Raw genomic sequence first — 13,562 nt, forward strand, 5'->3', positions numbered from 1 at the left:
GCGCGATGCTGGATCGAGAAAGCTTGGACGACAGAATAAGGAAGGTGCAATACAGTGCAGTAGTGGATCGGCTGTTGTCGGGACCGCAAGACCGCTAGAAGGACCCTATAGCTTGACGAAAATTACCTAATAAAGAACGGTAAACAACCGGCATTGCACGCCAACATCCACTGTAATGCGCCAAAATTAATACGAAATTCTTAGCACCCATCTAAGCCACTGGCTCCGCCTCGGGCGACGCGCTCAATGTTTCCCGAAAGCCTCTACAAGCTGGACACTCAAAAGTGCACATGGCAGCACCAACAAACGGAAGCCGGCACACGTCGAAAATGGACAAATGAACTGCTGACGAGCGAAAAAGCGATCCAGCAGGACGGTTGACGGGACACGGAGTGCGCGATACGGAGTGCGCGATACAGACTACGTCCGAAATTGTGATCACTGATGTCTTTTTGTCTGCGGGACTCCGGAAGGAGATGCGAGAACGAGGCATTTCAGAGCACGGAGAGGATTTGCAGAGCCATCCGAGAAAGACGGTTCAACGGCACGTTGCACGTTCAGAGGACATGGCATTCGCACGTTTCGACTTGGCACCTTTCCGATGGCATCTCTGTCGGCAACGCCTCGTGGTGACGCGTCATGGCGATGACGGCACCGATGGGGCGCGCACATGGCTGCGAACGCCAGTCCGGTAGCGGCTAACGGACGAGAATCACGTCCGCTCGCACGTCCACCAGCACATGCCCTCCAGCAATCCCCAGGCCCATGTCCGCGCAAGGGCTGTTGTCTCGGATGCCGACACGGTCTCTGGGTCGGCCAGGACCTGTCCGTGTCGATCCACAGCGGCGATGCGTACCGTCGGGGCGGCGACGGGGACGTCAATATACCGCGACGACCCGAGGCGGTCTCGTCTGCATCACCTGGGCCAACGCATACAAATCAACACGACTCGATCCATTGACTGCCAACCACCAACTATCTATTTCTATCCACCAACAGCTCCTAACGTGCCTGATCCACCGCCAATTCCTGTGGAATCAGCTCTGGTCCTGTTTCTGTCTTTTGTACGACGGCCTCAACTTGGTATGATGCTCTCAGAAATAATCCCGGTATCTCTCGAGCGATGCCTGCTCGTGCCTCAACGACTTGGCCAATTCTGCGGCGATGTCCAGGCGCAGCCTCCAACTTGGACAGTCGAGCTGCTTCCGAATGTCAGACGCCGTCTTGAAATGACCATACCAGAGGTTGCTGTCGTCGTCCATTCGGATGTGTCTCCTCTCTTTGATGATACGAGTGAGCCGTTGCAGGTCGTCGTCTACCGTCTGGGCCGCGGTCTGGATGGTCAGCCGCATCCTGTAGAGGTCCAAATCCACCAATCTAGCGTCCGGCTCGGAGGTCTTTCGTTTTTTGCCCGCAGTTGGTGCCCGGATTTTTACGTTGGATGGCACGAAACGGTTTGGCACAGTGTTGGCTGGCACGGCCCTGCGTGCTGCGACCCGCCGAGCCAGGACGCCGGGAAGGACGTGTCGATCGTACGCCTGGCGCGCATGGTCGTCGAGAAGGATCCGCTGTGCTTTCAGCATCTACACAAGACAAGACAAGAGAACCAAATTAGCCCGGCTCAACGTGAACGAAAACTGGGAGGACCAAACGAGACATACAAGGCTAGCGTTGGCCGTGGGCTCTGGCGTGGCGCACTCTTCCGTTGGCTGGCTCATGAGACGGAGAGCGTCAGAGGCGGCCTTGATGACCTTTTTGGAGGCACTCGGGCTGACTTGGAGAATTTCGTAGTAGTCGTCTTCTGCAACGCGCAGAACCAGACGAGGATCTGGATGAACTTCGTCTACGTCCATGTCCATTGCTGACGGCCGGCGAGAGCGTGTAACGGATGAGGGCTGCATGAGGTCAAGACGAACGAGAGTGTCCGGATGCCATTGGAATGCAGCCAGCACACCAACGCCATGCGGTGCAGGAAAGGTCTGTATTTGTACACGTTCATCTTGGCAAAGCGGCACACTCTTAAGAGGACAACATGTTTTGGGATGCGAACGTATCTTTCCGTTCGCACTCCGTTCGCCTGTATTTGGTCACTTTTCAAGGTCGTATTTTTGATGTCACTCTGGAACTTGAAACCGCCACGCCAAGTTTACGGTACATCGCAAATGGATCTCGAAATGTTGAAAAAACATTACTTGTCTGGCCAAAGGTGGCCAGCGGTGTGATACCTATCGGGCGAGACTGAAGGCAGAACTGACAGGTCGACATTTCAGCCTTTTTGTAGGGAAGTGTCATGGTATTGGTCCTGTCTTTAAGAGTGGTGCCAGTTCGTGGTATACCTGGATATATCTCCTTTACTGTCGCCATGCAATGGACAGTTGGGCGTAGTGGGCACGTACTGTTTCGTCGTGAGAAAGGCATATCAAATGGTAGTGATGTTTGGTTTGCGCGAGATTTGGTGATATCACGGGAGAAGCCAAAGATGTGCATAAACCATTGCTACTATTCAAAGTCTGACATCTCATACTTAATGTGCAACATACATCCCGTGTCCTCCCTCTGATATGCAACTGGCGTTTACCAACTTGGAAGTGACCAATTCGGCGTCCTGTCAATACAAAAGTACAGAGGACAGATGCACGCCACACGGATGTGGGTCCACTGGTGTAAGTCGTGGAGTGGGTCAGAGCGGCAATAAGTGGGTACTGGCGGCTGGCTCCTTTCAGGACGATTTGCCATTGACTGCTGAAACCAACCCACTCAACTCACTGTTTACATTACACGATTCTACAGCCTCTGATTTGATATCATGAGTCGTGCGCATGGTGGGCGTATATTCATCTGATGAGTCTGTTGGCGTTATGTTTCAAAGTATTTTTGGAATATTTTGGGAGGCGATAATTCACACAAGGCTGGCGTCCAGTGATTTCCACAGGCAGAGCATGGAGCGGTATTTATCAAACGAAATAAAACAATGACATTCGCCAAATAGAAATATTCAGATATTGTACGGAGAACTGATGCCAGGGCTGCCTTCTCGTGCCACCGCCCTGGCAAAACAAACCGCCGACAAACCAAACAACCAAGACGAAACCGAGACGCCCTGGTTGACGTCTCCGTTCCACCATCTCAAACTCCACCTCCCTGTTGACTGTCCTGTTCTTCTCGTTTGTCGATCCGCTGCGCCTTGTTGCACGCGGAAACCCGGATGAGTTCTATAGTTTTGCGGACAGGAGGTCCATGTGCTGACTTCCGCACGGATAGATTGATATAATGAAGTTGTCTGTCTTTGTCCGGCCCGTCAATACCAGCCGTATCCAGTAATTAATTCGTCCATCCGTCGCCCTGTTGAGATTCACCCGTCGTTAGTCACGGAGGATACAGGGTCCACATCCACGTTCGCAGCGAGACAGTACGCACCAGACCGAGGACGCGCTGGCCGCGGTTGAACTCGGCCGACAGCTGTTCGCCCATCCACTGGGCCTGCGTCTTGTCGTAGCCCTCTTCGGTGTCGTAGCCCGTGCCGCCGGCGACAAGCACAGCCTTTCCGTTGAGCGTCGCATCGGCGGCACACTGCAGAATCAGGCCGGCGACGTCGGACGGCTGGTTGAGCGGCAGCTTCTCTTGCACCCACTTGTCGACGACGCCCGCGAGCAGCTGCGTGTCGGTGGCCCAGGGGCAGATGGCATTGACGCGGACGCCATAGCGGCGCGGCGTGTAGGGGCGGAGGGCGCGCATCAGGCCGATGACACCGTGCTTGGCGGTCGAGTAGGCAAAGAGGCCCGGGGCTTCGGTGATGCCGGCAATGGACGAGACGAGGACGATGGACCGGCTGGTGCCGTCCTGTGGCGAGGCCTTCATGTACGCCAGGGCCATGCGGCTAAACAAAAGCACGCTGGTCAGGTTGATGTCGAGACGGGAGCGCAGCTCCGTGGGTTCCTTGGGCGGTTGTGTCAGAAATTGGACACCATACCAATGTTTGCTAGTCCAGTGGTGTGGTGATTGTCGTGCTCACCTGTCTTATGCTCTCCAAATCGAGATGTTCGGGCTCAAAGAAACCCGCTGGCTCGGACACGGCCGCACAGGACACGGCGACATCGACGCGGCCGTGTGCTTGGTAGGCGGCATCAAAGAGGGCCAGCTGCGAGGCATACTCGCGGACGTCGACCTTTTGAAACGTGACCGACCCGGACCCGGCACTCTTCACACTCTTCACACTCTTCTGGACAGACGCCGCCAGCGACCGGCCCTTGTCGTCTGCCCAGTCGCCGAAAAAGACGTGTGCGCCGGCTTCGTAGGCCAGCTGGACGGTGGCCGCGCCGACGCCCTGCGCACCGCCTGTCAGAACGACCACTTTGCCGGACAAGGTGTTGAGCGTTTCTCGCGAGAACGGAATCTCCGTCATTGTGATGTGTGTGTGTGGGTGTGGGTGAGTGTAAATAAGACAAATATCGCTCGTTGTATTTGGGTCAGTACTTAATGTTGCCGTCCAGCGTGGTTTCAACTTGCGTGCAAAGATCAACAGCCAGTCAGAATCCGTCAGAACAGCAACGTTACCTGCATACAGCCCTGGGCTTATGATTGCGTGTGTGTCTCCTTCACTTTGTCCATGGCGGAACGTCCCGACATGACTTTGACTTCACATACGACTTACAATAAAAGACCGGGTCGTCCCTCTTGTCCTCTGGTGACCGCCAACACGACTGCCGGAAGATGGCCGGCAAGCTGCGAGCGCTAGTGTGAAATAGCTGATCTCGGCTGCATATGCCGAACCTAACTAAACTAGATGTAGATCCAGCATCAGAGGAATCGACCAAGGCAACGTGGACAGGAGTGCCATGGTCTCTTAAAAATAAACATACACAAAGGTGCCGCCGTTGAGTCTACGACACGAATCATGCATTTGTCAAGACGAATGACCTTTTTTCTTCAACGTGCAGGCGGGGATGGAATAGAGACAAACCTGGAAAACAGCCCGTGGAAGAAATTATCCATGGAAACTTTATGTGCGGAGAAACCCCACAAACTGACCCAAGACTCCAGCTCCTCCAGTTTCTCTAGCATGCAGCGTGCCCAGATGTCTCCCCTCCCCAGACCTCTCCACAAAACGACCCCATCTGTCCATGCAACTCCTCCTTGATCGTCCCTTTTCTCGCCTTTTTCCGTTTCGTTGCTGTTCCCCGCAAGCCACAGCGATCTGTCAGACTTGACTCATGAACTAAACGAGGGCTTGTAAATTGCTCCATGGGAGGTCCATGGCTAAGATACTGGCCATGGTGGAAAGGCAATATGGCACAGGGCCAGAAGGACGTGGCAAGCCTGTTCAGTTACAACGACGAGTGGAAACCTGTGCATGCCTCCGCCCGTCCAATGACTCCGATGAATGCGACGCCATGAGAGGGGAGTGTTGATCTGCATATAATTTGGGGTACAACAAAACGACTCCAGAGAACGAAAGACGTAGACTTGGCAACTGTAAGGAGTCAACTGGATCTTCTTTCATCTTTTCCTATCGCCATCTTCTTCCTCTTTGTCCTTCTACACCGCCACCACGATATCTTGACCTCCATCCCACTCAACAACACCCCACCATGCCTCTTGGTATCCTCGAGTACCGCAAGCTCGAGCATGTGCCCGGCACGTCGCCGCTGAGCGAGCTGGGCCGCTCCGACGCCGACATCGCCCAGGGCATCGACCGGACGCTGCTCAAGCACGACGCATCGGGCACGACCGTGCTGGTCCCGCAGCCGTCCGCGTCGCCCAACGACCCGTACAACTGGCCGCGCTGGAAGAAGGAGCTGTTCACCGTCGCCATTGCCTACGGCTGCGGCTGCGTCGGCGCCGTCGGCCCGCTGCTGACGTCGGCGTTTGTGCCGCTGGCCGAGGCGTTCGACGTCCCGCTGTCCCGCTTCACGCTCGGCGTCAACGGCTCGTGCATCGCCGCCATTGCGATCGGCAGCATCCTGTTCAACACGCTGGCCGTCAAGGTCGGCAAGCGGCCGGTGTACCTGCTGTCGTCCGTGGGGCTGTTTGTCGGGTGCTTCTGGGGCGCCGAGGCCAAGAGCTTTGCGTCGCTGTCGGCCGCGCGGGCCGTCACCGGCCTGTGCATGGCGCCCATGGAGGCGCTGGTGCCGGCGTCGATTGCCGACATCTGGTTCGTGCACGAGCGCGGCTACCGAACGGCCATTTTCAACCTCGGCGTCCTTGGCGGCATCAACCTCGCGTCGCCGATTGGTGAGTCAACGCGCGACATTGTGATATTGTGACATTTGATATGGTGTCTCCAGACCAGAGAGCTCATGCTAACATCCTCTTTTCCCCCAGCCGGCGCCATCATCCAGTACAGCTCGTCGCGCGTCTGTCTCCACGCCATGGGCGGTGCCTTTGTCCTGCAGACCCTGCTGACCTTGTTCTTCATGCCCGAGTCCGCCTTCCACCGCACCGGCGCCCTCAACATTGACGGCGGCACGCACCGCGTCGAGGTCGAGGGCGCCTCGGAGAAGGCCGGCATCGAGCACCGCGACGGGCCCGCCATCGACAACGACGGAATCAACGACGTCCCGCAGACGTTTGTGCAGTCGCTCATGCCCTACAGCGGCTACTGGGACCGCGTGTCCTTTTGGCGCACGCTGCTGCAGCCCTTTTGCATGCTCGCGTCGCCCATTGTGCTGTGGGCCACGCTGCTCTTCACGACGTGCATCTCGTGGCTGGTACTCATCAGCATCACGCTGTCCCAGATCTTCTCGGCGCCGCCCTACAGCTTTTCCGTCAGCTCTGTCGGCGCCACCAACGTCTCGTCGTTTGTTGCGACGCTGCTCGCCACGGCCATCGCCGGCCCGGCCATCGACGGCGTCGTCAAGGCCATGTCCCGCCGGAACGGCGGCACGTTCGAGCCCGAGTTCCGCCTGCCCATTATGGTGACCTACCTCCTGTTCACGGCCACGGGCTTCTTCGCCTGGGGCCAGTCCCTCTTTAAACAGGACGCCTGGGCCGTGCCCATTGTCGTCTGCATGGGCCTCATCAACTTTGGCGTCCAGCTCGGCACCACGGGCGTCGTGGCGTATGTTGCCGACAGCCACCGCATGCAGGCCGCCGAGGCCTTTGCCGTCATGAACTTTATCAAGAACATGTTTGCCTTTGGCATGACCTTTTACGCCAACGACTGGATCGCCGTCCAGGGCGTGCGCGACTGCTTCTTTGTCATTGGCGGCATCACCGTCGCCGTCACCCTGACCACCATTCCCATGTACATCTTTGGCAAACGGGCCCGCGGCTTCATCGCTCGCCACCGTGTGATTAAATGGATAGTCGATTAGGGGTGCGGGGGGTCGTCCGATGCAGGTATGAGAGGATGCGGGTGTTGTGGACGTAGAGGACTGAGGACAACATTGGAAATATTGTGTATATATAAATAACACAGTTTAATAAAAAAGAGCCTTTCTTTCACCCCACACTCGGGCCTCTTTGGTGTACCAATATTAGCTAAGTGTGAGCTGACATAAGGAGAACATTTTTCCTGGCAGTGTGAAAAGGCAGCACCTTTATTCTTTTAGAACCGTATGCGGACCAAGGCCACCTGCACTGCGTACATGAGCACGGATCCCACGGCAGTCGGCGTTTGTCTGCGCCGCTGGCGCTTGGCAGCGATGGGTGAGAATGTCAGCGTAGATCCGCTGCATGACCGGAACACCAGGAAATTGAAATGGGACGACAGGCCAATGCCAAGACGGGCAATACGACACGCGACCTGACCAATGAACGGCTGAACGGCATCTGCTGACTTTGTTCCTTTGTATGCACGCCCTTCCACGAAGGTGAAGAATGTCGATTCCCATGCGTTTGTCGGCAGGCCGGCATGCCATGTCCTTGTTTTAGTCAAAGTGCCGCCGTTGTTGATCGATGAACGTGATCATCATGAGATTCGGGGAGCGTCGCCAAGGAAACGCACCAATCACATACCAGAATTAAATCTACCATGGCAATGACAACCTCTCCCCAAACCGAAAAGGTCTCTTCGTTGTCATGTGCCAGACCACCCTTTCTTGCGTGCGTCCATCAAGAAAATGGGTTGCGGCAATTACCTCGTCCAGGGCAGACTGCTGTGCGTGCAACAGATGCGGAGTGTGTCCGACCTTTGTCTCTGATGTCGCGTGCGCTCTGTATACGTGCCATGCACTTCCGTCGGATCCGGGGCTGCTCACGCACCACACCACCGAAACAGCCCCAACCCACGAATATAGTGGAGTCGTCTCTTGGCATCCGCCAGCAGCACATCAGCACATCAGCACAACCCCCGTAGGACAACAGCGAAAACGGCCTGTTCTTTCTTGTTTCGGGTGCTCTTTCCTGCCAAGCCGCGACGACATGTCGTCTGACGCACCCAACTTCTCATGTTTTGCACGGGCAGCATAATTTGGCGAACCTCTGTGAGACACGGCATAAGCAGCACCGTGAGAGCTGCCATGTTCGTCCTGCAAAGCGGAGGGCGTCGCATGGGTGCCATCTTTGTGTACGACGTACTTTGTACGTGACTCCGTGGAGCGACGGCCAAAGCGGCCGCGCGTGAGACCGCGGCCTGTTGTGTTGTGCACACAGCAGCCGGAGCACCCGGAAGCTATTTTGTGCTGTTCTGCACGTGTATTACGTCGCCAAGGAGCATGGGCTAGAGGATGTCGATGCCGATGCTTCGTCGACCGTTGGCAATGGAGGCATGGAGGCATGGAGGCATGGAGGCATGGAGGCATGGAAGCATGGAAGCATGGAGGCAATGGAGATGATACGCTTTATAGTCCACTGTGGCCCCAACGTCATCTTTGTTGCCACTGTTCGGGCCCCGCCGTTTCTTCGGCCGTGTCGTCGTCCTGTTGTTGATTTTTAATCGTTGTCCTGCTGCCGTCGTTCTTTGCGCGTTGTCTATTTTTTCAGGCTGTCTCAGCAGTCTTTCCGTTTACCATTCCGTTTACCATATGCATCTACTTTGCGAGTTCATCTTCAGTCGTTTCTCATACGCGCAGCACGCCTCATCTGCGCACATCTCGACACAGTGCTCATCATGGTTGTCGGTCCGTTTGTCGAGGTCGCCGTGGTCCTCGGGCTGCTGAGTGGCGGCACGTTGCTGAACCGCGACACCAGCGTCGGTTTGTCGGATATGGATGAAGACAACTTACTGACGTCCCACACACGCACGCCCTACAGCGACGATGGCATTGAATCGGGCCCTGCCGATGACAAAGGCATCATGATGGGGGACGACATCGTCCACATCGTCCACAGCGACAAGCGCCCGCGCACGCTCTATTTCGGCCCCTGGCGGCGCACCGTGTGGACGCCCAACACGGCGAGGTTCAGGAACCGCCTGCTGAGCCGCGTCCTACGCAAGTTTCCCTTTCTGGTCGAGGCCTGGTACTGGGCGCTCCTCTACTGGGTGTACCAGCTGGCCCGTGCCGTGTCGGCGGTGCTGCTGATTGACGAGTCGGTGGTGCAGGCGGCGCGCCGCCACGCGCTGCAGCTGGTGCGCGTAGAGGAGGCACTGGCCATCTTCGTGGAGCCGGCCGTGCAGCGGTTTTTCCTGCAGCGGCGCCCGGCGGTCATGCGCGGCATCAACCGCCTGTACGCGTTTGTGCACATCCCGGGCACGATTTTGTTCCTGGTGTTCTTGTACTACATTACGACGACCCGGCCCCAGCGCCAGATGCAGATACAACAGGCCACGCTCCACCCGGACGTCGCCGCCCACCGCTACCGGGACCGCTACCGCCCCGACCTCTACGAGCGCCGCCGCCGCACCATGGCTATGTGCAACCTGGTCGCCTTTGTCCTGTTCACGGCGTGGCCGGTCATGCCGCCGCGCCTGCTGGGCGCCGACCACCTGGCCCACAGCAGCAACGACGAGGCCGGTTACGCCTTTGTCGACACGGTGCACGCGACCGCCGACGGCGCGCAGAGCGTCTGGACCACCAACCGCTTCTGCAACCAGTACGCCGCCATGCCGTCGCTGCACTTTGGCTACGCGTTCCTCATCGGCCTCACCGTGGCCACCCTGCCGCTCGACGCCGGCGACACGCGCCGGGCCGCGCGCGCCCGCCGGCGCCTGCTCGCCGTGCTCGGCGGCCTCGTCTACCCAGCCCTCATCTGGATCGCCATCATTGCCACGGCCAACCACTTCATCCTGGACGCTGTTGTGGGCGGCATTGTGTGTCTCGCGGTGTGGCAGGTCAGTGGGCTGCTCCGCAACCTGCTGCCGCTCGAAGACTACTTTTTGAGCGCGGTCCGCATCCACAAGCCGTCCAAGAGACCGGCGACGCACTCGATCCGGGCGGCGGAACGGGTGGATTAACAAATGGCGTCTGGCTGCCCTATTGATTTTCATATACCACTACGCACGTTGTCGCATGGGCCGTTGCGTCTTTTCTCCCAATGTGTCTACATACTGCCTACCGCATTCGATACGAATTTGATTATATTGCTTCTCGTGTCATCGTCTGTCATATTAACTATTAACTATTAACTTTGTCTGATGAGCCACAACGCCGCTCATTTCGTACCAGACGGGCCTGCCACGCCCTCGGCGGCCCCCGCAACGGCCGCTGTCTCGTTCTGTGCAGGCGGTTTTGCCTCGGTCAATGATTGTGCAATCGCCTGTTCCACCTCCCGCTTCTCCTGCGCTGCTCGCTCCTCCAGTTGGCGCTTGTCTCGTTTGTTGCGGCGGTGCCCGCGCACACACAGAAACGTGCAGCACGAAATGAACGCGACGGCAATGAGGGGAATGCCAATCATGACAAAGTACATGGTCGATGCGTAGCCGTGGTTGACGCCCTTGCCGATGCCCTCGACGAGCGGGCAGTCGGTGTTGACGGGCGCGTTGCTGGTCGTCGCGACATAGGTGCCGAACCCGGCGCCGTCCGTCGCGGCGACGTAGAGGCTGCCGCCGGCGCCGTAGGTGGCGTCGTTGGTCCCGAGCATCTGGGCCCCCGGCGTCCACGCGTACAGGCTGTAGGTACAGGGCACCGGCGGCGGCGTCGGCGACATGTGCTGGGTGTCGTCGGCCTTCCACTGCACGCTGTACGGGAGATGCATCTCGAGCGACACGGAGGGGGTTGCCGCCGCCGCCGCCGCCGTCGTCGTCGTCTCTGGCGTTACTGGAATCCGTCGGTAGCAGCCCGGGCCGTGGTACCCGCTCACGGGCCCCGGGTAGAGCGTGTAGAACGCGCCGTCATCGTCGCTGGTGTAGATGGCGCTGGTGCTGTGCGTCTGGTAAGGGTAGTCATACGACAGCGTGAAGCCGCTGGAGCAGCAGTAGGCACTGGACACGGTTGTCTCATAGCGCGTGGTCGTGGCCGACAGATCGTATGCGGTCCAAGCCTGCGGGCAGACGCCGGGACTGAAGACGAACCGCTGGCGCGGGACGACCGTGTCCCATCCTGGCGGCTGGCACGTCGCAAACTGCGGATGGCGCGTGTCTGAGATTGCGAGCGTGACGTGTGTGTAGTCGAAGTTGGTCGTGTTGTAGTAGAGGTACGATGTCGTGGAGAAGTGACCGGTGCAGCTGGCGGGCTGTTCAAAGGCTGTCTGCATGGGCCGCAATGTGCTGTTTGTTGCTGAGCTGGCCGTGTTGACTGTGGACAACGCCGTCGTCGGCGCTACAGAGGCTGTCGTCCATGTGTCTGTTATTGTCGACGGCGTAGATGGCGACAATGTCGACGATATCGACAACGAATCACTTTTGTCGTCCATCTTGCGATCGGAGATAATCGAACAGACAACAACGTGTGGCGTCCGATCGTCTGCGAAAATGACGGAAATGGGTTCCTTTTGAGGTGCCACTACAACAAAACTGCCCCTGCAGATGGCCAGAACCACTGTCACGCACCGCACGGACGGCCACTTTATCCACACCAGGCAATTATGGTTATTTAAACGACCAGCGCGATCCGACGTCCATTCTGGGTATGCTGTCCGTGATTGGTGGTGGCTGGCCTCTTGAGTCGTCCCTGCAGGCCGCAAAGACGTCCCACACGCCGCAAAACTATGTACTCCAACACGAAGCACAGCCACACAGCATCGATGCCCACCCCTGCTTTGGCGGTTGGCCCTACGAGATCTAACTGCAAATGCAAAGTTCGACCTTGGCGTACCCGACCGTACTATCTCTGACTGGTTCGATCGCAGTCTTTTTGTCTTCTCCACCTTGGCCTTGCCTTGGCGATACTTGAATCTGCATGAGACACAAATTGCTCATTACGAAGGTCGGTGAACAGAAATTGATTCTTTACCGAGTTGCCCAGCACAGAATGTTTTGACATTGGCTCCCGCCATTTATATTTACACATAATGAACGTTTTAAGATACAGATGTGGTTGATCGGCTTCGTTAATATTAATATACTTTTAAGTATTTCGTATAAACACTACAATGACATAAAATCACAACATACATGCTTCAGTGGATTTTTATTTTCAAATTAAATCAGTTCCTAAGCTATATTTATAAACTTTGTACAACAGCGTCTTCGAAAGAGAGGACCAACGATGCACCGTGCAAGACGTATGGCGGAATTGCGTAAGATGTGCAGAGTGTATGCGTAGATACACCTATATTGAATGCGGCCTCCACCCCTACCGACTCGCCTCAATTGATATTTCTGTCGAGACGCGCGTTCGGATGGTTCCAAAGTAGGTCCGAGTCGTAGTCGGGCAGCTGCTCCAAGTCGCACCCCAACTGCGACCGGCTCAGAACGGCGACCTCCTTCTTGGCCTGCTCCTCCGTGATGAGGATGCCGTTTTTGTTCTGCTCCCAGGTGATGGCCACGACGCGGGCGGGCGCGCCGTCGACGCCTGGCTGCACGTGCAGCGCGTACAGCTCGGTGCCCGTCCAGCTCCGCTGCACATGGATGGTGACGACCCCCGACCGGTCGGCAGTGTCCACCACAAAGCGCCAGCGATCGTCCATGTCGCGGGCCGCGAGGCCGGCGCGCAGCTTGGCCCAGTCGGCGGCGCTGAGGACGAGGCCCCACGCGGCGGACATGGGCTCCTGCATGTCGGGCATGTCGGGCAAGTCTGCCAAGTCCGATTCTGGCGGAGTCCGGGAGGCGAGATGGATTACGCGATGCAACGGGTGGTCGATGGGCAACGAGGGCCGCCGTATATGCGAACCGCTCGCAAGAATAAATTGAGGGGCTGAAGTCGAGACGCGGCTGGGAGGGGGTCTGGCCGGTCTGCAAGGACCGGGTTCGTGTGTTTTAATATAAAGGCGGGAGGACGAGCACCGCGGGAGGACGGGTGGAGCGTGAGAAAGAAAGGATGAAGCGACGCGAGGGATGTGCCGCACTTTATACTCTGTGTTGTCCATTGAGTTTGCTCACGTACGACAACACGCTGCTGCGTAGCGTCATGCGATGCAACCAATGGCGTTGTGGACATGCAGCCGTCAACGGGGCAACAGCATTCGTTTGCATCCACACGCACCCGTCAGACCGCAGTGCAGTTGGGGCCGGGAGACACGGGCGGCAACGACACTCATTGTCTGCAAGTATCGTGGAAATGACCATGGACAGGCTGTTTCTCTGA

At 57.4% G+C, this 13,562-nt stretch overlaps 8 protein-coding genes across 8 annotated transcripts; 3 read left to right on the forward strand and 5 right to left on the reverse strand.

Moving 5' to 3' along the window:
* Positions 1–639: 639 nt before the first annotated feature.
* SPSK_10724 (uncharacterized protein) lies at positions 640–961 on the forward strand (the record flags this gene model as incomplete). The annotated part of the gene is made up of 2 exons (XM_016737025.1): positions 640–691; positions 762–961. The coding sequence occupies 2 exons, from the start codon at positions 640–642 to the stop codon at positions 959–961; spliced, it is 252 nt and encodes an 83-aa protein (XP_016591931.1).
* Positions 962–1,094: 133 nt separating this feature from the next.
* SPSK_06556 (uncharacterized protein) lies at positions 1,095–1,901 on the reverse strand (the record flags this gene model as incomplete). The annotated part of the gene is made up of 2 exons (XM_016733258.1): positions 1,095–1,583; positions 1,662–1,901. 2 exons carry the CDS (start codon positions 1,899–1,901, stop codon positions 1,095–1,097), a joined length of 729 nt encoding a protein of 242 aa, XP_016591932.1.
* A 1,465-nt stretch (positions 1,902–3,366) lies between these two features.
* SPSK_06446 (oxidoreductase, short chain dehydrogenase) lies at positions 3,367–4,402 on the reverse strand (the record flags this gene model as incomplete). Its single annotated transcript, XM_016733152.1, has 2 exons — positions 3,367–3,936; positions 4,013–4,402. The coding sequence occupies 2 exons, from the start codon at positions 4,400–4,402 to the stop codon at positions 3,367–3,369; spliced, it is 960 nt and encodes a 319-aa protein (XP_016591933.1).
* Positions 4,403–5,588: 1,186 nt separating this feature from the next.
* Positions 5,589–7,313, forward strand: SPSK_06163 (cycloheximide resistance protein; the record flags this gene model as incomplete). Its single annotated transcript, XM_016732870.1, has 2 exons — positions 5,589–6,231; positions 6,322–7,313. The coding sequence occupies 2 exons, from the start codon at positions 5,589–5,591 to the stop codon at positions 7,311–7,313; spliced, it is 1,635 nt and encodes a 544-aa protein (XP_016591934.1).
* Positions 7,314–8,278: 965 nt separating this feature from the next.
* Positions 8,279–8,500, reverse strand: SPSK_06813 (uncharacterized protein; the record flags this gene model as incomplete). The annotated part of the gene is made up of 1 exon (XM_016733505.1): positions 8,279–8,500. The coding sequence occupies one exon, from the start codon at positions 8,498–8,500 to the stop codon at positions 8,279–8,281; it is 222 nt and encodes a 73-aa protein (XP_016591935.1).
* A 549-nt stretch (positions 8,501–9,049) lies between these two features.
* SPSK_06324 (uncharacterized protein) lies at positions 9,050–10,333 on the forward strand (the record flags this gene model as incomplete). The annotated part of the gene is made up of 1 exon (XM_016733030.1): positions 9,050–10,333. One exon carries the CDS (start codon positions 9,050–9,052, stop codon positions 10,331–10,333), a length of 1,284 nt encoding a protein of 427 aa, XP_016591936.1.
* Positions 10,334–10,530: 197 nt separating this feature from the next.
* SPSK_06364 (uncharacterized protein) lies at positions 10,531–11,730 on the reverse strand (the record flags this gene model as incomplete). The annotated part of the gene is made up of 1 exon (XM_016733070.1): positions 10,531–11,730. The coding sequence occupies one exon, from the start codon at positions 11,728–11,730 to the stop codon at positions 10,531–10,533; it is 1,200 nt and encodes a 399-aa protein (XP_016591937.1).
* Positions 11,731–12,624: 894 nt separating this feature from the next.
* SPSK_06727 (uncharacterized protein) lies at positions 12,625–13,041 on the reverse strand (the record flags this gene model as incomplete). The annotated part of the gene is made up of 1 exon (XM_016733425.1): positions 12,625–13,041. The coding sequence occupies one exon, from the start codon at positions 13,039–13,041 to the stop codon at positions 12,625–12,627; it is 417 nt and encodes a 138-aa protein (XP_016591938.1).
* Between the last annotated feature and the right edge of the window lie 521 nt (positions 13,042–13,562).

The sequence above is a fragment of the Sporothrix schenckii genome, assembly GCF_000961545.1.
Source record: "Sporothrix schenckii 1099-18 chromosome Unknown Cont38, whole genome shotgun sequence".
In the NCBI taxonomy this organism is placed as follows: domain Eukaryota; kingdom Fungi; phylum Ascomycota; class Sordariomycetes; order Ophiostomatales; family Ophiostomataceae; genus Sporothrix; species Sporothrix schenckii.